Source organism: Solanum dulcamara, chromosome 3, assembly GCF_947179165.1.
Source record: "Solanum dulcamara chromosome 3, daSolDulc1.2, whole genome shotgun sequence".
Lineage (NCBI taxonomy): Eukaryota > Viridiplantae > Streptophyta > Magnoliopsida > Solanales > Solanaceae > Solanum > Solanum dulcamara.
Genome location: NC_077239.1, coordinates 67596887 through 67619181, shown reverse-complemented (window position 1 = coordinate 67619181; position 22295 = coordinate 67596887). Strand labels below are relative to the sequence as shown.

General features: G+C 38.4%; 1 protein-coding gene across 1 annotated transcript; it reads right to left on the bottom strand.

The window, feature by feature from the left end:
- Positions 1-19357: 19357 nt before the first annotated feature.
- On the bottom strand, positions 19358-21522 carry LOC129881704 (11S globulin seed storage protein 2-like). The gene is made up of 3 exons (XM_055955822.1): positions 20877-21522; positions 19984-20454; positions 19358-19890 (listed from the first exon to the last, which is right to left on the bottom strand). The coding sequence occupies exons 1-3, from the start codon at positions 21480-21482 to the stop codon at positions 19510-19512; spliced, it is 1458 nt and encodes a 485-aa protein (XP_055811797.1). The 5' UTR covers positions 21483-21522; the 3' UTR covers positions 19358-19509.
- Positions 21523-22295: the final 773 nt, after the last annotated feature.

The following is a 22295-nucleotide window of genomic DNA, read 5'->3' as shown; positions in this document are numbered from 1 at the left end:
GAGAATGTGAATGAAAATTTTAGGGCCTTAGTTTGAATTGTGGTTTTTTTAATTAGATTGTGAATTGGGTATTGTGTTAGTTGGACTTGAAGTATTTTTGAAGATAAAATTACGGTTAGAACATGAACTAATTAGAAATTAGAATTTAGGATTTTTTATGTTTGGAAGATATTCAAGTTAGAAAAATATTGGGTTGAATGATTTTTGATGTTTGGAAGATATTCAAGTTATGAACTTGGACTTTAGAATTTTTGAACTTAGAATATTTTTTTGGTTTGTATAAATTGTGAACTTTAGAATTTGAAACTAATTAGGACTTAGATGCTTGAATTTTAGGATACTTGAAAATAATATAGAACTTGACCTTAGAACTTGAATTTTGAAACTTGAACTTTGAACTTTGAACTTGAAATTTTGTTGAGTTTTGAAATCTTGTTCAATTGTAGTACTTATGAACAAATTAAGCTAATTAGAGTTAGACCATATTCATAGTCATGAACTTAAACTTTAGGAATTTTGGAAGTTGAACTTTGAAATTTTTAGGTTTGTATATGTTTGAATTCATTAAGCTTTAGAAGTAACTAGAACTTAGACTTTAAAACTAATTAATTAGAACTTTATATTGTCATGAACTTGAACTTTAATTAGATACTTGAATACTCCTATTTTAGAACTTTAATTTGTATATACTTGAAACATGTAATTTTGTTCTTATTTAACTTAAAACATCTGACTTGAATTAATTAGAACTTGAATTATTTATAATTTGAACTTAATTATAAGTTGAATTAATTATAAGTTGAACTTAATTATTATATGAATTAATTAATTATAACTTGAATTTAATTATTATATGAATTACTTAATTAGAACTTGAATTAAATAGAATTTTAACTTAATAATTATAAGTTGAATTAATTATAAGTTGATCTTAATTATTATATGAATTAATTAATTATAACTTGAATTAATCATAACTTGAATTTAACTAATATATGAATTAATTAATTATAACTTGAATTAATCATAACTTGAACTTAACTAATATATGAATTAATTAATTATAACTTGAATTAATTAGAATTTCAACTTAATTATAAATTGAAATAATCATAACTTGAACTTAATTATTTTATGAATTAATTAATTATAACTTGAATTAATTAAAATATGTAGTTTCGATGAATTACGTCATTATGAACTAATTAATTAAGCTTGAATATATGTAATTTTGTTGATGGATCATCATGTGGATGTATAACATGCATTATGAAGTTGGTGGTGGTTTGAAACTTGGATTTATTAATGGTGTAACAAGTTTTATCGATCATGCCATGACACTTGATGTTTTTAAGCGAAATGGATTGGTTAGGTGTCCTTGTCGTGAATGTAGGTGCTTGAATTTTTTTAATCTAGATATAATTATGGTTCATTTGTATGGTAATGGATTTAAGCCTAGATATTTTGTATGGGTTGATCATGGAGAAATAAATGGATTGAATCATATATTTTATAATCTGCTGCTCATGGATGAATATAATATGCTTGCACCACATGGTTAAATTATTGTTGAACATGATAGGGTTCTACATGATAGAGTTCAACATTATACATTTCAACATGATAGAGTTAATGAAATGGTTAATGATGCGTCCGGGGTTCAAGGTGGGATGGAACCCGAATTATATTTTAATGAAACTCCTAATGAAAAAGCAAGACGCTTCTATCAATATTTAGAAGAGGCTAGTCGTCCACTATGTGAAGGGAGTCTGCATTCTGCTTTGTAAGTTGCAGTCAGGTTAATGAATATTAAATCAGATTAGAGTGTTTCTCATGCGGCTATGGACTCAATGGTTGATCTTTTGGGCGAACTGGTTAATCTTGAGTTTAACATACCTAAGAACTTCTATCAGGCAAAGAGATTGATTTCCAAGTTAGGATTGTCGTATAATAGAATTCATTGTTGTGTTAATGACTGCATGTTGTTCTACAAGACTGATAGTGAATTAGAAAATTGTAAGTTTTGTGGACAAGCTCGTTATAAGAGGAATCCTGCTGGAAGGATGGTCCCAATTAAGACGATGCATTATTTACCTCTTATTCCTAGATTAAAGAGATTGTATGCATAGATGAGGTCTGCCCCACATATGAGATGACACTGTGAATATAAAAGGCCATCGGGTGTCTTGTCACATCCATCTGACGGAGAAGCATGGAAATTTTTTGATAACATGTATCTTGATTTTGCTAGTGAACCAAGAAATGTACGATTGGGGTTGTGTGCAGATGGCTTCACACCATTCTCTAATGCTGCCTCACCTTATTCTTGTTGGCCTGTATTTCTTACCCCGTACAACTTTTCTCCTGAAATGTGCATGAAAAGTCCGTACATCTTTCTAAGTTGTGTTATTCCAGGTCCTTACAATCCTAAAATTTTTATTGATGTCTATCTACAACCATTGATAGATGAGATTAAACAATTATGGTTTGAAGGAGTAGTGACTTACAATTTGTTTAACAGAGTGATGGATATTAAGGGCAAGACAAAAGACAAGACAAGAGCTAGAATGGACTTACAGGAATACTGCAGGAGAAAAGAATTATGGTTGCAAGAATTGCAAAATAGTAAAACTATCAAGCCTAAAGCGAGTTATTCATTCACATTGGATGAGAAACGTGATATATGTGAGTGGATTAAAAATTTGAGAATGCCAGAGGGATATGCTTCGAATTTGGGTAAGCGGACAGATCTGAATGTAGGAAAGTTAATAGGTATGAAAAACCATGATTATCATATATTCATGGAAACATTAATTCCTATCGCCATTAGTCATCTACCTAACAGGCTATGGAAGCCAATCACAGAGGTAAGTCTTTTCTTTAGAGATTTATGTTCTGAAAAGTTGTTGGAGAGTAGTTTAGATAGGATGGAGGAAAATATTGTTGTTATTACTACAAAGCTAGAGAAGATTTTTCCATGTGGTTTTTTTAATGTGATAGAGCATTTTCCGATTCATCTTGTTAAAGAAGCCTAACTTGGAGGTCCAGTTCAAACAAGGTAGATGTATCCATTTGAGAGGTAATATTTTTCTTCTTTAAGTAATTAATTTATTCTTCTTATATATACTATAATTATTAGTTAACATATATTTAGGAAAATTGGAAGCTGCAAATAAATAATTAAACAGAGAGGAAAAATCGAAGGCTCAATTGTTCAGTCTCATATTGTGAGAGAAACTGGTGACTTTTATTCCTATTATTTTGGGGATGAAGTTTCATGCAGGAGAAATATGCCTAATCGCAATGATGAAGGTGATAGTGATATGATGTATCCATCGATTTCAATTTTTAATCATTGTGGTCGAGGATCTAAACAGCGTGGAAGATGAAGCTTCACTAACATGGAAAGACAATCAGCTGTGACCCATGTATTGCTTAACTGTCCAAAAATTCAGTCTTAAGTAAGTGTGAAATTAAATTATCAAATTACATATTAATAACTGATTACTAACTATCAGAATTGTACATATCACTATCAGCACATTCATAAGCACATGGAGCAATGAGACCATATATACGAGGTTTTCCAAATGGCTAAAGGATTATGTAAGTGTAAAAGCTTATATTGAATCAATAGGTATAATGTTTTAACCTTATAGTAAATTGTATTATTTTGAAATCAATTTGTAGGTTTATGATGAATACTCAAGTGTCGAACATTCGCCATTTGTGAGAGAGATCGCACTCGGGCCTGCATCTCATATTCATACAATGAATAAATATTGTGTGAATGGTTTTAAGTTTCAAACTGAAAAAGTTTCTATGCACAAGAAAACCAATAATAGTGGTGTGTGCATTCAAGGTGATGTCGATGGTAATGACCAAATTGTAGAATATTATAGTGTCATTCAGGAAATTATTGAAGTAACATATTTAGGTTGGCCTAAAAAAGATAGTATTGTTTCGGTGTAAGTGGTTCGAACCATCACATAGAGGCACAAAGGTGGAACAACAACATAATATAATTGAAGTTAAGCACACCAGACAATACGGAAGTTATGATCCTTTTATCATTGCCCAAAATGCTAAGCAGGTCTATTACGCTCCATATCCATTGCGTAGAGATAAGGCTGATTGATGGGTTGTTATTAAGATAAAGCCTGTAAGAAGAATTGAAATTGAGAATATATTAGATGTGGCGTACCAAAATGATGTTGCACTTGTTCAACGACAAGTTGATGTTGAGTTGGAAACCACACTAGAACATCCTCAACACATAGTAGAAGAGGTTTTCGATGATGAACTTATAATGCCAAATATTGAGAAAAAAGTAAACAAGGAATATGAATCATTTGAGGGGGAGGAGTGGATTGATAATGAATATGAAACATCTGAGGAGGACAAATGGAAAGATGACGAAAATGAAACAAGTGAGGAGGAATAGGGTGGTAGATTATCACTAGTATGTAAGTTATTTATTTCTCTAACCCTAAATTTAATCAACTATGTGGTTTTTATATATTGTATTGTTACTTTACATGCAGATGTCATCTGGTGATGATGATAGATCCCGGGATCATCTTGGTGTTAGCCATTTTTGTAGAAGTAAAAAGAAGTTTAGGAGACCTGTTGATCATGAGGATATTCCAGGACATATTTCTTCAGCACCGGAGATGCAGCACCGCCGAGCTAAACCTAGTACACATATTCATGTTGTGCCTTTTGGGACTATGGATCCTTTAGTTTACCATAGTCAGTTCCGCCGACCATGTGGCGTTTCTTCTTCTTCGCAGGTTAGATATACGTCATATGATCAGACCTACCAACTACCCACAGAGGTTATTGCTCGACCCTCGAGAGTATCATATTCTTCTACTCCATCTCCTGGATCTTAGTCTCATCACATATCTAATCTGAGACTTAGAGATTTTAGTGTTGAGACTGACACTCCCACAACATCACCTACACCTTTTTCTACTGCTAGAACAGAGGCATTACATGATGTGTCTGGGTTAGCTCTTGGAAAGAGGGACAAACTTGGGAGAGTCATGATTGAGCCTAATGGATCCTCGTAAGTTTAATGTTTTATTTATTTATTTATTATTGCTAGATTAATAACTTAGTGATGATATAATTACATGTTTATTATGTGTCTTGCAGGTGAAATCCTTCAAAGGATATTGCTAGGGCTCTTCAGGAGAGTGTTATGAGGCTATATCCGAGCGCCAGACTGTCTAGCTGGCTAAAGAAAGCTAGGGATGATCGGGCACCTTCGAGTTGGATGCTGCCTCATATATTTGAAGAATTATGTCAGTATTGGGATACAGAAGAATTCAAGGACTTGTCTGATCAAGGAAAAAAAATAATAGCTAGCCTAAAGGGTGGCTCGTTGCACACCAGAGGTGCAAAGAGTGTTGGTACGATTTAGAGGGAGATAGTAAGGTTTTTAAATTTTAAGTTTAAATTCATTTTCTGAAATAAATTATTTCACAAAATATTATTTCATTAATTATATTTTTATTTATAGGAAAAAGAATTGGGACGCACTCTCTATCGCCATGAAGTCTTTAAAAAGACTCATGTAAAGAAAAAAGACTAATGAGTCAGATCCGAATGAGTGGGTGGAGGAAAGGGCCGAACGAGCCTATGTAAGTTATTCAAGATATATTATAATGTATTTTGTTTCTAAGTTTTATTTTTAATATATATATATATATATATATATTGATTATAACTTTTATTTTCTAATATGCAGCAAAATTATGAGCGGCAGATTCGGTTCAGCTAACGCCTAAACAGTCCACTCAAATTTGGATAGAAAAAGTGGTTGGAGACAGCCACAAGGGCCGAATATATGGAATGAGCTCTAGGAATAATGTATGACGACTCCAATCAGGTTTAGAAGGTATTGGATCGTCGTGTTAAGCCGAGACCATTGACGGGGTTCAGATAGCTGTAATGTCTCAGCAAATTATAAAACTTACACGCGCATTGGCAGGATCAGAGAAAAGAAGGATCGAGGATCAAAAAAGTATGAATCAACAAGTTGAGCAAATTAAAGAACAAGTGCTCAACCTCGCCCGTCAGCCTCCGCCCCGTTATTCAAGAGCGTCCACTCCGGATGATTCCGACGATAGTGATGAATACATAGCAAATAGTTATTAGGGTTCCCTATGTTTGTTTATGAACATTTTGAATATTTTTTATTAACTTTGAAACACTTTAAATCGTTCTAAATTATGATTTTATTTATTTTAAGTGTTTAATTATGTTTGTTATTATGTATTTTGCGAATTTTGTTTGTTATTATTTGTGTTTGAATGGGCTGAATTGAATACAATTGAATTGAATTTTGATTGCAGGTGGGCAACAGAAACTGCAGGTTTCTGCTGTCAAAAGTGTTGCAGAAAAAGCGACGGACAGGGTCCTTTAGTCCGTCACTTTTCTGGTTATTTTTTTGAATATTTTTCCAGAAAAGCGACGGACAGGGTCCTTTAGTCCGTCGCTTTTCTGTTTTTTTTTAAATATTTTTCCAGAAAAGCTACGGACAAAAGGACCCTGTCCATCACTTTTTTGGAAAAATTTCAGATAAACAAAGCGACAGACAGAGACTAAATATCCGTTGCTTTGGATTAAATAATTTCTTTTTTTAAAAAATAAAAAAACAGAGTCCGTCGTATTTTTTTATATTTTTTTTAATTAAAAAAATTAGAAGCGACGCAGTCCGTCGCTTTTTACGACCCTGTCCGTTGCTCATTCAAAAACGTCAAGCAAAAAAGCGACGGTAGTGACTTCGTCGCTTTTCCGTCGATTTTGACAAAAAAAGCGATGCAGTCCGTCGCTTTTTGGCAGTTTTTTAGTAGTGTATCCTAAGGCACCATTTTGAAAGCAATCTATTATTTGAAAAGGTATGCGTCCTATGAGTACTATGAAAGATATATTCATATTTCTGTTGAATTTGAATTTCTTTTATTATTATGATCATGCATTTGCATTAATTTAAAATAGATCACAAATATGATACGATTGATATAATAGAGTGATAGAAACCCAAGTTCGACTTCGAATATTAAATTTTTGATGATATTGAGGTCAAATTTGATCAATGTCAAGGTAAATTTTGATTGATGCTGAAGTTATTGTGTGAGGTTATTTTTCGCACGATTATATGAATTTCGCGAGTTCTCCATTGGTCTTAGCTCCCAGTATGTCACCAATGGTAACAAGTGTATATTGATAGGATCATGTGCCATTGCATTACATATTAGTATTTTGCTTTGTTTTGCATCTTATTAATTATCTTTCTAAATTGTTTCACATTTACTTATCGGACGATTTTGGTCAGTTGCTTTATACCTATTTCTTTGAGTTATTTGATTGTTGTGTTGCTTCAGTGAGGTTCATATCATATTTTTTATGATATAATTGTCTAACTCTTGCTCGGCAGCCTATAATGCCTACTGAGTACAGGTGTTATTGTATTCATACTATTTTTAGTGCATCTATTTTATGTAAATCCTGGAGCTAGCCTACCTCAATGATATTTTGTTCGGAGACAATTTTAATTCAAAAGCTTTTGTGAGATACTTGACGTTCAGAGCGATGTCAGGCTCTCTTTTATCTTTACTTTTTCATCTTTACTATTTCATACTGAGTTGTAATTTGAGACGTTTGTATTTAGTTAGATAATTTTGTATCAATGACACTTGGTTTTGGGCTTACTTGATTTGTTATTCAAGATAATTTTGAAAATGAGGATTTGAGGAGAAGAAGAATATTTTAGTGAAGATTTATATGCTTATCTTGTGGATAGCGATTCTAAAATATATTACTATGATGTTATTTCTTGTCTAGGTGTATTATTTTGAAAAGAAACAAATTGATGATAAAGGGAATTACTATTTGATGTATTAGAGGGGTACAATGATGCTAAGTGGAACTTATAATTCATATGTGGCTATGTGTTCATCTTTGGTGGGGTGTAATTGTAACCCCCTCAAAAATTTTCCCCTAAGATTCGAGCCTTCTTTGTACACGTGTGGGGTCCATCGTATTTAGTTCGAAGTATGTGCTCGAGTTAAGATGAGTCCCTGAGAAACTAAAGAGTGTTGGAGGTGATATAGGGTCATAGAGGACCCCTAGGACCGAGCTAAGTCCCAAAAGGGTTCGTCGTGGCTAAGTTAGGACGAGTTCGTGTATGGGGTCGACTTCTAATGGACCTATCTTTTGAAAGACGGAAATCTAGGTGGACCACGACTTATTAAATTAAAGATCGTCGAGTCTTCTTTCCAACGCCACCAAGAATGTGAATTTTGGAGTTCGAAGTTGAAAGATATGATGATCCTAAGACGAGCTAGCACGACAGGAATTTCATTTTTGGCCTGGGTTGCAATTGTTGGGGAAACGGCCTTGGCGCTGTAAGGGCGCGACGCGCCACTATCGCGCCAGAAACATGCCTCAGTAGTTTGTTCCTTGGCACAACGCGCCACTAAAAATTGTGCAGGGTTTTTCAGGCCAAATTTCCAGAACCTAGAAAATATGGCCTTGGCGCTGTAAGGGCGCGACGCGCCACTATCGTGCCAGAAACATGCCTCAGTAGTTTTGTCTCTGGTGCGGCGCGCCACTACGAGGTGTGTAGGTTTTAGGCGTATTCAGCCTGGCGCTACAATAGCGCGACGCGCCACTATCGCGCCAGGTGCATTTTTAGCCTATTTTTAGAACTTTTTGAGGAGGGGTAATTTGGGAACTTACCCAAATTATATATATGTTACCCTTGGTCTTTTGGGAACCCATTCTTGCAGCCTCACTCTCTCTCTAAAAAGCCCTAGGAGCTTCTCTCTCTCTCTTCTTCTTCTTCTCCATTTCCAACAAAAAAGAGTCCAAGAGCTTCAAGATTTGAGTCCTCCATTGAAGACCCAACCACAAGGTTTTCTTCAAGTCTTCACTAAGGTATGTAAGGCTATCCAAAACATGGGCTAAGTCCACCCATGTGCCCTACTCTTGCTTTGAGGTTAGATATCTATGAAAAATGTAGTTTCTTGGTATGATTCATGTTTGAATGAGTTTTGTCCCCTATTTATTTAATGCCATATGCGTTGATGTTGTTGATCTAAGAAACTCCTAAAACCTTCATGTTAGTATGAGTTGATGGAGATGACTTGTTATTATGTTTTGTTGATCTCTTTAGCCAAGTGATTATGTTGCTTAAGTCATTTTTCCTTAAATGTGTTATTCTACTTAAATTGTTGAGCTAAGGTCATAGAGTTGTGATGAGTCTTGAGGAGATGTCATAAATGCTTACCTAAATGAGGCTTGATTGAGTTAATTGGAGGATAGAATTGACGAGTAGACAAGGTCCTAAATGAGACTTGCCATTATGACTTAAATTGAGTTAAGAATGAGGATAGAGTTGATGAGGGGGAAATGTTCCACATGAAACTAGCCGTGAGGGCTTGTTTGAGATGATTGGAGGGAGTCTTATGAGCATAAAGTCATGGGAGGAGTATCGAGCACCGAAGCGGGTAAGAGTATAGTCCATACTTGAACCCCAGAAACTACGCCGCCAACGAAGGTAGAAATAGAACCATTAAAGTCGGATGCTTCCCATGGGATCGAACCATTAAAGTCAGATGTTTCCCATTTTACTGTCCTAAAATGATAGGACTTGACTAATCGATGGTATCCATGATTAGGGAGGCGTTCATGCCCTGGCAAGGTATGGACGGATGTGGCAACAACGTCTGATTGTTATACTATCACCGGCTCATAGGTGATGGTTGTCGGTTAAGAGAAACTCCCATTTAGGCCTTGATAGTGCTCCGAGTCAGTTGAGTTAAGTGGCTTATGAGTTAGTCCTATCTAAACTATTCTTGTTGGACTTAGGACATTTGAGTGAGTTGTCATGTATATATGTATGAGTTGAGATCCTGAGTTGATATTGATGTTTTCTTAATGTGGTTTCATCCGGCCATTTTACATACTCGTACATTCCATGTACTGACGCCATTTGTCCTGCATCATTTCATGATGCAGAGACAGGTACTAGAGATCATCAACCGACGCTCCATTGAAGATCCACATACACTTCCAGCTAGTTGGTGAGTCCTCCTAGTTCTCGGAGGATATTGAGCCTTCTTGTACAGTTTTGTTGTCATTTCTTTTATTTTGATTGTTGGTAGCCATGGACTTGTCATTGACACCTTTTAGACTTGGATAGAGGCTTTATAGACTGGAGTGTGGGGAGGTTGAACGGTTAATTCGATGAGTCTTATTATATTTGTTGTTGAGTTGATGAATGCTTGGCCTTCGGCTCTCATATTGCGAATAGTATTTCATTAATTGAGTTTCCGCTAAGAGAATGTGATTGAATGAATGTGTGACTGGACCAGGTGGTTCGCTCGGAGGTCAGAAATAGCCTTCGGGTGCCGGTTACGTCTAGGGTACCCTCCCAGGGCGTGACAAACATGGTATCAGAGCACAGAGTTCAATTGTCCTAGGGAGTCTATGAAGCCGTGTCTAGTAGAGTTTTGCTTATGAGTGTGTTGTGCACCACACTTATAAGCAGGAGGCTATAGGATATTAGGAATTGTTTCACCTCTTTCATACTCTGACTTCGTGCGATAGAGTTAAACTCTATAAAACTCCTTTCTAATTCGTGCATTTGTACGTTACAGATAATGCCTCCTAAACGTACGGCTAGCCAGAGAAACGTTGACAACACCGAGATACCCCAATTGGAGATACGCCAGCACGGGCTAGAGGCCGACCCGTGAGGTATGCGGAGGCACCCCAAGTGCCTGCTACTCCGCCGGCACCCACGTCAGAGGCAGAATTCCGAGGGGCGATTGCCATGCTCACTCAATTAATGGCTGCTCGGAATGGTAACCAGAGTTTGCCGACTCTCAGCTCTAGTTCCCAGGAGCCATCTTCTGCCACTAAAATTAGAGACTTTCTGAGAATGAACCCACCGGCATTCACAGGTTCTAAGGTCGATGAAGATCCCCAAACTTTATTAATAAGATGTGGAAGATTCTGAAAGCTATGCATGCTACGAAAATCGAGGGGGTCGAGTTGGTGTCTTATCAACTCAAAGATATGGCAAACATTTGGTATAACCAATGGAAACAGGGTAGGGGCAAGGATGCTGAACCTACTAGATAGGATGAATTTGAGGGAGCCTTTCTTGACCACTTCTTTCCCCGAGAATTGAGGGAAGTGAAAGTGGAGGAATTTGTGAATTTGAAACAAGAAGGCATGACCATTAAGGAGTATAGCCTGAAGTTCATCCAACTGTCCAGGTATGCTCCAGAAATGATTCCTGATGTGAGGTCAAAGATGAGGAGGTTCGTCTCTGGATTAGGGAGGCATATGAAGAAGGAGTGCAAAACAGCATTGTTGATCTCAGACATGGATATTTCGAGACTAATGGTGTATGTTCAACAGGTGGAAGATGAGAAAAGAAAAGACAGAGAGGAGCATCTGAGCAAGAAGGCAAAATCAGTGGGCCCTGAGGGTGAACTGAGGCAAAGCAAGGGCAACAGGTCCTTCTTCCAGAAGAGGCCTCCCAATCATGCCTCATCTGCCGCCAGCGCACCTATGCCACAGAACATGTATGATCAGTAGGGATAGAGTCATCGGAATTTCAGACCCTAGGGTTCTCAATCCCAGGCCAGTGTAAGTCAAGGTGCGAGGGGGAGGCCACCATGCAGTAAGTGTGGTAGGCTCCACTTGGGAGAATGCAGAGCGGGAAGGGTTGGTTATTATAAATGCGGCCAAATGGGCCATTTTCAGAGTGAGTATCCAACAGGGGGAAATAGAGTCCAGCATTCTGCCACCGCACCACCGGCTAGAGATAATCAGAGGGGCACTACTTCAGGCACCAGCGGAGGTACAAACCGTTTATATGCCATGGGTAGTCGCCAAGATCAAGAGGACTCTCTAAACGTCGTGACGGGTATGATTCGAGTCTCTTCTCTTGATTTCTATGTTTTGATGGATCCGGGTGCCACCCTATCTTTTGTGACTCCATATATGGCTAGTAAGTTTAATAAAATTTCCGAATGTCTTCTTGAGCCTTTCAGTGTAGCTACTCCTATTGGTGATTCTGTCTTAGCGGAGAGAGTCTATAGAGACTGCACTGTGTCAATTCATCACAGGGATACCTTGGCCGACTTAGTTGAGTTGGACATGGTTGATTTTGATGTGATCCTTGGCATGGACTGACTTTATGTCTGCTATGCCTCTATTAATTGTAGAACTCAGGTTGTCAAGTTCAAATTCCCGAACGAAGCTGTCATAGAGTGGAGGGGCAGTCCTGTTATGCCTAAGGGTAAGTTTATTTCTTACCTTAGGGCCAGAAAGCTAATCTCAAAAGGGTGTGTTTATCACATTATCCGAGTGAAAGATAACAGTATTGAGTCTCCATCCCTAGAGTCGGTTCCGATTGTCAATGAGTTTCCAGATGTCTTTCCTGAAGATCTGCCTGGAGTCCCTCCTAATAAGGAGATCGATTTCAGGATTGATATTCTTTCTGATACCCAACCTATCTCAATCCCTCCCTATAGAATGGCTCCGCCTGAGTTGAAGGAGCAGCTGAAAGACTTGTTAGATAAGGGATTCATTAGGCCGATTGTCTCACCATGGGGTGCTCCGATCCTATTTGTGCGGAAGAAGGATGGGTCCCTTAGAATGTATATCGACTACATGCAGCTGAATAAGGCCACCATAAAGAACAAATACCCTCTCCCCAGAATAGATGACTTATTCGATCAACTTCAGGGTGCCACTTGTTTCTCAAAGATAGACTTGAGATCCGGCTACCACCAGTTGAAGGTGAGAGAATGTGATATTCCGAAGACTGCTTTCCGGACTCGTTATGGCCACTTCGAATTTTTGGTCATGTCCTTTGGGTTGACTAATACCCCCACCACTTTTATGGATCTCATGAACCGAGTATTTAAACCATATCTTGATATGTTTGTGATTGTATTCATAGATGATATTCTGGTTTACTCCAAGAATGAGGAGGAGCATGCCCATCATCTTAGAGTCGTCTTGCAAACTTTGAGGGACCAGGTATTATATGCAAAGTTCTCTAAATGTGAATTTTGGCTTGCATCAGTGGCCTTCTTAGGCCACATTGTATCTGGAGATGGTATTCAGGTTGACGCCCAAAAGATTGAGGCTGTAAAGAATTGGCCTAGACCCACATCCCCGATAGAGATAAGGAGTTTTTTGGGTTTGGCTGGCTATTATCGAAGGTTTGTAGAGGGATTCTCATCCATATCATTACCATTGACTAAGCTGACCCAAAAGAAGGCTAAGTTCCAATGGTCCGATGCTTGTGAGGAGAGTTTCTAGAAATTGAAGACCAAGCTAACCACTGCTCCTGTTCTAACTTTTCCCGATGGAACAGAGGGTTTTGTGATCTATTGTGATGCATCCAGAATTGATTTGGGTTGTGTGTTGATGCAAAGGGGGAAGGTGATAGACTATGCTTCAAGACAGCTTAAGCTTCATGGGAGGAATTACCCAACTCTTGACCTTGAGCTGGCAGATGTGGTGTTTGCGCTTAAAATCTGGCGCCACTACCTGTATGGAGTGCATATCGATGTGTTCACCGATCACAAGAGCTTGCAATACGTCTTTAGCCAGAAGAAACTCAACCTGAGGCAAAAGAGATGGCTTGAGCTACTCAAGGACTATGATATGAGCATCCTCTACCATCCAGGTAAAGCTAATGTTGTTGCTGATGCTCTTAGCAGGTTGTATATGAGTAGCACTGCCCACGTAGAGGAAGGAAGGAAGGAGAGAATTGGCGAAGGAGGTACACAGATTAGCCCGATTGAGAGTTCATCTGGAAGAGAACAATGAAGGCGGAGTTACTGTTCAGGATGGGTCTACGTCCTCACTTGTGGCAGAGGTAAAGGAGAAGCAAGACCAAGATCCCATCCTTCTCTAATTGAAGGGAGTTGTTAACAAACAAGAGGTAAAGGTTTTCACCAAAGGGGGAGATGGTGTGTTGAGGTACCAAAATAGATTGTGTGTGCCAGATGTAGATGATGTTCGAGAGAGGATTATGGCTGCATAGTTCCAGGTACTCCATTCATTCGGGCTCTACAAAAATGTACCATGACTTGAGGGAAATCTATTGGTGGAGTGGGATGAAGAGAGATATTGCGGAATTAGTTTCCAAATGCCTGAATTGTCAACAAGTGAAGGCTGAGCATCAAAGGCCTTGTGGTTTAGCTCAAAATATAGAAATTCCAGAATGGAAGTGGGAGATGATCAACATGGACTTTATCACAGGTCTACCGAGGTCTCGAAAGTAACATGATTCAATTTGGGGTGATTGTGGATAGAATGACAAAATCGGCTCACTTCTTGGCAGTTAAGACTACTGACACCGCAAAGGATTATGCAAAGTTGTACATACAGGAGATCGTCAGATTGCATGGGGTCCCTTTGTCTATTATCTCAGACAGAGGAGCTCAATTTACTTCCCAATTTTGGAAATCCTTTCAGAGGGAGTTGGGTTCGAAGGTGAATTTGAGTACGGCCTTCCATCCCCAGACAGATGGCCAAGCAGAACGCACCATTTAGACGTTGGAAGATATGTTGAGGGCATGTGCGCTTGACTTCAAGGGGAATTAGGACGATCACTTACCTCTCATAGAATTTGCATATAACAATAGTTATCATGCAAGCATTCAAATGGCTCTTTATGAGGCCTTGTATGGGAGGAGGTGTAGATCGCCCATTGGGTGGTTTGAAGTTGGCGAAGCCGAGTTGATTGGGCCCGATTTTGTCCATCAAGCCATGGAGAAGGTGCGAGTCATTCGAGAGAGGCTAAAGACGGCCCAAAGCCGCCAGAAATCTTACACCGACGTGAGGAGGAGGGACTTAGAGTTTGAGGTGGGCGATTGGGTATACTTGAAAGTGTCACCCATGAAGGGCGTCATGAGGTTTGGAAAGAAGGGGAAACTTAGTCCTCGATTGGGACGGATTGAGAGTGTTGCTTATGAGTTGGAGTTACCCTCGGAGTTAGCTTTTATTCATCCGGTATTCCATGTTTCGATGTTGAAGAAGTGCTTAGGCGATCCTTCATTGGTAGTCCCTATTGATAGCATCGGAGTTAAGGATAGCTTATCCTATGAAGAGGTTCCGGTCCAAATTCTTGATCGCCAAATTCACAAATTGAGAAACAAAGAGGTTGCCTCAGTCAAAGTCCTGTGGAGGAATCAACTTGTTGAGGAAGCCACATGGAAAGCGGAGAAAGCCATGAAATCTAAATATCCACATCTATTCGTGCCTACCGAGGAGAATGTTGAAGGTAATGACCATTTCCTTGACTTGAATTCATTTGTGACTTTTTGAGTTTTGATTGATATTTGTTTGAGAATGTGATTGGTTCAATGACTAAAATTTCGATTGTGATTTGTACCCCGAGTCCATTCTTGGTTGCTCGTCATTCGAGGACGAATGATCCCAAGAGGGAGATAATGTAACACCCCTCAAAAATTTTCCCCTAAGATTTGGGCCTTCCTTGTACACGTGTGGGGCCTATTATATATAGTTCAAAGTATGTGCTCGAGTTAAGATGAGTCCCTGAGAAACTAAAGAGCGTTGGAGGTGATGCGGGGTCATAGAGGACCCCTAGGACCGAGCTAAGTCCCAAAAGGGTTCATCGTGGCTAAGTTAGGATGAGTTCGTGTATGGGGTCGACTTCTAATGTCCCTATCTTTTGAAATACGGAAATCTAGGTGGACCACGACTTATTAAATTAAAGGTCATCGAGTTTTCTTTCCAACGCCACCAAGAATGTGAATTTTGGAGTTTGGAGTTGAAAGATATGACGATCCTAAGACGAGCTAGCACGACAGGAATTTCATTTTTGGCCTGGGTTGCAACTGCTGGGGAAACGGCCTTGGCGCTGTAAGGGCGCGATGCACCACTATCGCGCCAGAAACATGCCTCAGTAGTTTGTTCCTAGGCACAACGCGCCACTAAAAATTGTGCAGGGTTTTTCAGGCCAAATTTCCAGAACCTAGAAAATATGGCCTTGGCGCTGTAAGGGCGCGACGCGCCACTATCGTGCCAGAAACATGCCTCAGTAGTTTGGTCTCTGGTGCGGCGCGCCACTACGAGGTGTGTAGGTTTTAGGCGTATTCAGCCTGGCGCTACAATGGCGCGACGCGCCACTATCGCGCCAGGTGCATTTTTAGCCTATTTTTAGAACTTTTTGAGGAGGGGTAATTTGGGAACTTACCCAAATTATATATATGTTACCCTTGGTCTTTTGGGAACCCATTCTTGCAGCCTCACTCTCTCTCTAAAAAGCCCTAGGAGCTTCTCTCTCTCTCTCTCTTCTTCTTCTTCTCCATTTCCAACAAAAAAGAGTCCAAGAGCTTCAAGATTTGAGTCCTCCATTGAAGACCCAACCACAAGGTTTTCTTCAAGTCTTCACTAAGGTATGTAAGGCTATCCAAAATATGGGCTAAGTCCACCCATGTGCCCTACTCTTGCTTTGAGGTTAGATATCTATGAAAAATGTAGTTTCTTGGTATGATTCATGTTTGAATGAGTTTTGTCCCCTATTTATTTAATGCCATATGCGTTGATGTTGTTGAGCTAAGAAACTCCTAAAACCTTCATGTTAGTATGAGTTGATGGAGATGACTTGTTATTATGTTTTGTTGATCTCTTTAGCCAAGTGATTATGTTGCTTAAGTCATTTTTCCTTAAATGTGTTATTCTACTTAAATTGTTGAGCTAAGGTCATAGAGTTGTGATGAGTCTTGAGGAGATGTCATAAATGCTTACCATAATGAGGATTGATTGAGTTAATTGGAGGATAGAATTGACGAGTAGACAAGGTCCTAAATGAGACTTGCCATTATGACTTAAATTGAGTTAAGAATGAGGATAGAGTTGATGAGGGGGAAATGTTCCACATGAAACTAGCCGTGAGGGCTTGTTTGAGATGATTGGAGGGAGTCTTATGAGCATAAAGTCATGGGAGGAGTATCGAGCACCGAAGCGGGTAAGAGTATAGTCCATACTTGAACCCCAGAAACTACGCCGCCAATGAAGGTAGAAATAGAACCATTAAAGTCGGATGCTTCCCATGGGATCGAACCGTTAAAGTCAGATGTTTCCCATTTTACTGTCCTGAAATGATAGGACTTGACTAATCGATGGTATCCATGATTAGGGAGGCGTTCATGCCCTGGCAAGGTATGGACGGATGTGGCAACAACGTCTGATTGTTGTACTATCACCGGCTCATAGGTGATGGTTGTCGGTTAAGAGAAACTCCCATTTAGGCCTTGATAGTGCTCCGAGTCAGTTGAGTTAAGTGGCTTATGAGTTAGTCCTATCTAAACTATTCTTGTTGGACTTAGGACATTTGAGTGAGTTGTCATGTATATATGTATGAGTTGAGATCCTGAGTTGATATTGATGTTTTCTTAATGTGGTTTCATCCGGCCATTTTACATACTCGTACATTCCATGTACTGACGCCATTTGTCCTGCATCATTTCATGATGCAGAGACAGGTACTAGAGATCATCAACCGACGCTCCATTGAAGATCCACATACACTTCCAGCTAGTTGGTGAGTCCTCCTAGTTCTCGGAGGATATTGAGCCTTCTTGTACAGTTTTGTTGTCATTTCTTTTATTTTGATTGTTGGTAGCCATGGACTTGTCATTGGCACCTTTTAGACTTGGATAGAGGCTTTATAGACTGGAGTGTGGGGAGGTTGAACGGTTAATTCGATGAGTCTTATTATATTTGTTGTTGAGTTGATGAATGCTTGGCCTTCGGCTCTCATATTGCGAATAGTATTTCATTAATTGAGTTTCCGCTAAGAGAATGTGATTGAATGAATGTGTGACTGGACCAGGTGGTTCGCTCGGAGGTCAGAAATAGCCTTCGGGTGCCGGTTACGTCTAGGGTACCCTCCCGGGGCGTGACAATAATAACATGAAATTAACCAATAAACCATAATTACTGAATCAATTTGTGGTTTGGAGTTGGCTAGTAATAAGGCTAAAATAATTCTTATTGAGTATTCAGGTTGAAATAAAACCATGTCTATATATTGTACTTGCCAAGAAGCATTAACTATAGAGAAAAAAGAAGTTTTTCAATGACAATAAAATGCATGTGTTCGAAACATAATATGGTAAAACAACTGTTAAGAGATGAAATTACATCCATAAATTGTGTGAGTCAGAAGTGAATTTGGTCTATTCTCTGACTATAAATTTGGAAATATATTTATTATTGAAGCTTCAACAGGAATGAGATTTTTATCAAGTTATGATTCGAGATCTCATAAAATAAATGCATGTAATAACAAGTCATTGTTTGTCCCTCTGTAATCTATTATGTTGTGCATATAGTCCAAAACTGCACGAAAAGGGAGTTAATCCATTACGTTTATGGAACTTTTGAAAATTAATTGATTAGCCGTAAACATTGTCAATTTCAAGTATAAATTGGATTATTCAACAATATCTTGGATAAATATGAGGAACAATTGAACTAGCGGTCTTATATCAAGAAGTTATGGGGAATAACAACAATTAAATAGGCTTTACAAAAGCTGTAATTGTTGGGCATTGCAGAAGCTGCAAACTATGAATCTTCATTTTCTTGTCCTTTGTGCAATGCACTCACTTGATTCTCCAGTATTTTCTTTCTGCCTTTTTATTATTTAGCAATTTGCCCTTCTTCATTGTTGATGATTTAATTGTTTTTAAGTGGGTCTTTTTCATGAATATTAGCGGCACGTCTATGTTCTACCAATTAGTGATGTAATTGTTCCAATCCATTGTATATTCTTTTTATTGTCCCTTATTGTAGCCATATCAAAGTACGAGCACATTGCGATAACAATAAAAATTGTGTGAATAAGACTCGGAGCTTATAAAAAAAAATTGATTCATAAAAGTTTCAAACTTCACCAATTTTGTGAGTTTAATCTTTTTTTTTTAAATTTTTTTATCTAAGTTTGATTCATACTCTACGAGGCATCAAATCCGACGCATTATTCACATTTGTGGAAACCCAGGTTTTTTTTAAAAATATGTGGAGAATTGTTGGAATTTCCGTGAATTCCAATAATTTCCAACCATTCTTCGATCATTATGTGTACTTAACCACTTCTATCTTGTGACATAATTGACATGGTATTAATTGCTTGAAGTCGCAGTAACTGAACTCAAGTCTTGATGTTATACCAATTAGTATTGAGTTGAGATTAATTATCATTGTTAATTGATGATTTGATTTATATGTTTAATGTATTCGTCCCTTTCTGTCAGAAAATTTGCACACACAGAGAAGGAAAATGTTGGATGAGATTTAGGTACAAAAAGGCAGGAGCTTTATTCGTTACATTATTTGCTCCTAATTACAAGTCGCTCTTGCTTGGTCTTTGCCTAAAAACAAAGACTAGAAACCAGTACTAGTAGACGATAGTTACACATTTAAGCCATTTTAGAATGACCTTCGCTGGGGAGATAACAGGAAACTCTCTCCTCCTCTGTTCAACTTCAAACGTTGTGCTTCATTTGGAGATATCTGGTAGGCGTTTGTGAGTACCTCAACAGGCATTGCTCTAATAACTGATGTGTAACCTACAAGTTGGCTGTTCATTGGTTCACTACTTGTCCTAAACACCGCAAATTCAAATCCATTTTGCCCTGCTTTCACTATTGAGGCGTAGTATTGAGGGACCACGAATATTTCTCCCTTGTTCACCCTGTCGTTCATCACTTGTTGCCCGCTGTGGTCTACTATCTGCACTTGTGCGTCGCCTCTTTGCACGTATATCACGCTGTGTCCGTTCACTGACCAATGAGGGCTCATCAGTGCATTCTGCAATCCAATCAATTTTAATCAATTTAAGTCATAGTACTAGTAGATTTTTTTGTTTTTAATTAACTTATAAAGAGCGATTGATTTAATTACCGGATAGAGGGTTCCTTTAGAGGCACTCATATCCATGTCTCTAAGGATGGGAAGTTTTTGGAGATTGACATGCTTAATTGTGCCAGCTTGCCTTGAGTAGATGTCAGCTCTTCTTTGGGTGCCCATGTTGGTGCGGATTTTCATTGTACAAATGTTTTCTTCCAATCCATTCCCAATTACTTCTTGCCACCATTGTTGTCCTCGATTTGGTCGCCCCTGCTGCCTTTCAAACTCCTCTTGTTCTTCTTCATCGGGCCTAATCATGCTCATTCCTTCCCTGACAGTAACAATTAATCCACGTTCGCTCTGTTCTTCTTGCATCCTCCTCACAATCTCTACGGGGATGTTGAAGGCCTCGGCCATCAATTCTGAGTCAAAAGCACGGAAAATGTTCTGGAACTTCTGCGTGCTTTGTTTTCCTTGACCAATTTGCCTCCCACTTTCTTGTACTCCACCGGCCAAGTAAAATGCCTATTGCCCACACAAATAGTACAGTCGACCAATAAATATATTGAATTATGAAAGGATATGAAGCTAATTATGTAAAAATTCAAGAAATTAAAATACTTACATTGATTGGTGTAGTTTAACTAGCAAGATTTAGTTATGAATATTTATCAAGACTAATGTTGATACAGATTTGCGGGTTATTACTTTTTAACTAACTGATTGTATAAACATGTTTTAAACAAAATTAAACTAGTTATGAAATAGCATGCACAAAAAATTCATCAGATCGCAGAAAGCAATGGGAATTAATACCACTCCCTCTGTTTCTAACTTGTTTGTCTTATTTTCTTTTTAGTCCATTTCGAAAACAATGACTCCTTCTGTTTTTGGAGATTGTTTAATTTTAGAACATTTTGTAACGGAGGGAGAGAAATAAATTTTACCCTGAAGTTTTGATCAAGCTGGTTGGACCGATGGTTGAGATCGTTGATGGAGACGGCTACAAGCTCTTCCTCACCGTCGTTATAGCACCAATGAGCAGCGCCAGCTGGAATTGCCACGACATCACCTTGGCGAATGCGGTGGACTTTCTGGTGCTGGTCGCTTCTGCTGCCTTGGTCCCTCTCTTCCCTTGGCTCACGGCCAGCCTGGAAGGTCTGCGACTGAAAAGTCTCAGCACATCCAGGGTTAATAACACTAATCAATCCCCTGCCTTGCTCGATGTAAACCAAGCGAGGCATGGGATGAAAATTAGGCAAAGAGAGAGAATTACGGCGAATAACATTCCTCATGGGAGCAATTCCAACACACTGGAATTGCTCCTCGTTCTCATCCCACAGCTCAGTGAAGCCGCCCTCTGACTCAATGCGCTGAGAGGGCTGGCTTCCAGTGAGCCTCTGTAAGCGGCATTGTTGGGCTTGAGTCAAAGGAGTGCCTCTCTGACCGTGCTGTTGCCCTTGCTGACCCTGATATTCTCTTATTGCATTTGCTGCAGACAAGAGAAAAGCAGAGAAGAGTAAAGCTAACAAGAGCTTAGTAGTGAACGCCATGGCTAATTAGGATATTTTTTTTATTGATGATTAGTTAAAAATACAAAAATGGGATGAGATTTGGAGAGACTGAGGCCTCTGTTCTTATAGTGTTTGAGAGGAACAAGTAAAATGGCCGTGTGGCAATTAACCTGTTTTCTTCTGCATGCTGAAACTGTTTTTTCCTGCATGGTGAACATAAAGGACACCTTGCAATGGTTGTTCGAAGGAATCAAAGATGTTTTGGTTTAATTTGCATGAAACTATACGTGTTGAAGTGTAGAGCTGCTTTGTTTACACCTTATGCATTTGCACCTACCACTTGTTTAAGCTCTTTTGTTTTGCTTAATTCATTCTTTTCTGATACTAGCACTCAGGTTATTTGAACTCAAAATACTTGGGAAGCAGGAATATTTGGGTTGGGCTCCAATGGATCAACAAATTAGCCTACACATTTGGGCCTCAAATTGTTGAGTAGAAGCTTTGTTAGACAGGAGTATTTCTTTGGAGAAATTACGCGAAATGACAAATATTTAATGGTTATTATATACTTAAGTTATAGTTATAATTAATTATTAAATGCGGCTATAGTTTAATTAATTTTGGTATTTAATTTTTATACTCGGTTCCTAATTGTATAAATTCTGACTTTGTATATGCTCACCCTAGATATTTCTATACGATTTATTGATACATTTGATTAATATAAGTTATGAAAAAAAATCATAATTGTATAAATTAAGAATTTTGTATATAATTATCTTTTGATTTATATCGGTTCAGAAAAATTATTATATACAACAACAACAACAACAACCCAGTGAAATCCCACAA

Coding starts and splice junctions, on each gene's coding strand:
- LOC129881704 (XM_055955822.1), bottom strand. CDS start 21,482: ATGGCGTTCACTACTAAGCTCTTGTTAGCTTTACTCTTCTCTGCTTTT. Junction 20,455..20,876: donor AGCTTGATCAAAACTTCAGG/GTAAAATTTATT, acceptor TGTGGGCAATAG/GCATTTTACTTGGCCGGTGG. Junction 19,891..19,983: donor CTAAAGGAACCCTCTATCCG/GTAATTAAATCA, acceptor ATTGGATTGCAG/AATGCACTGATGAGCCCTCA.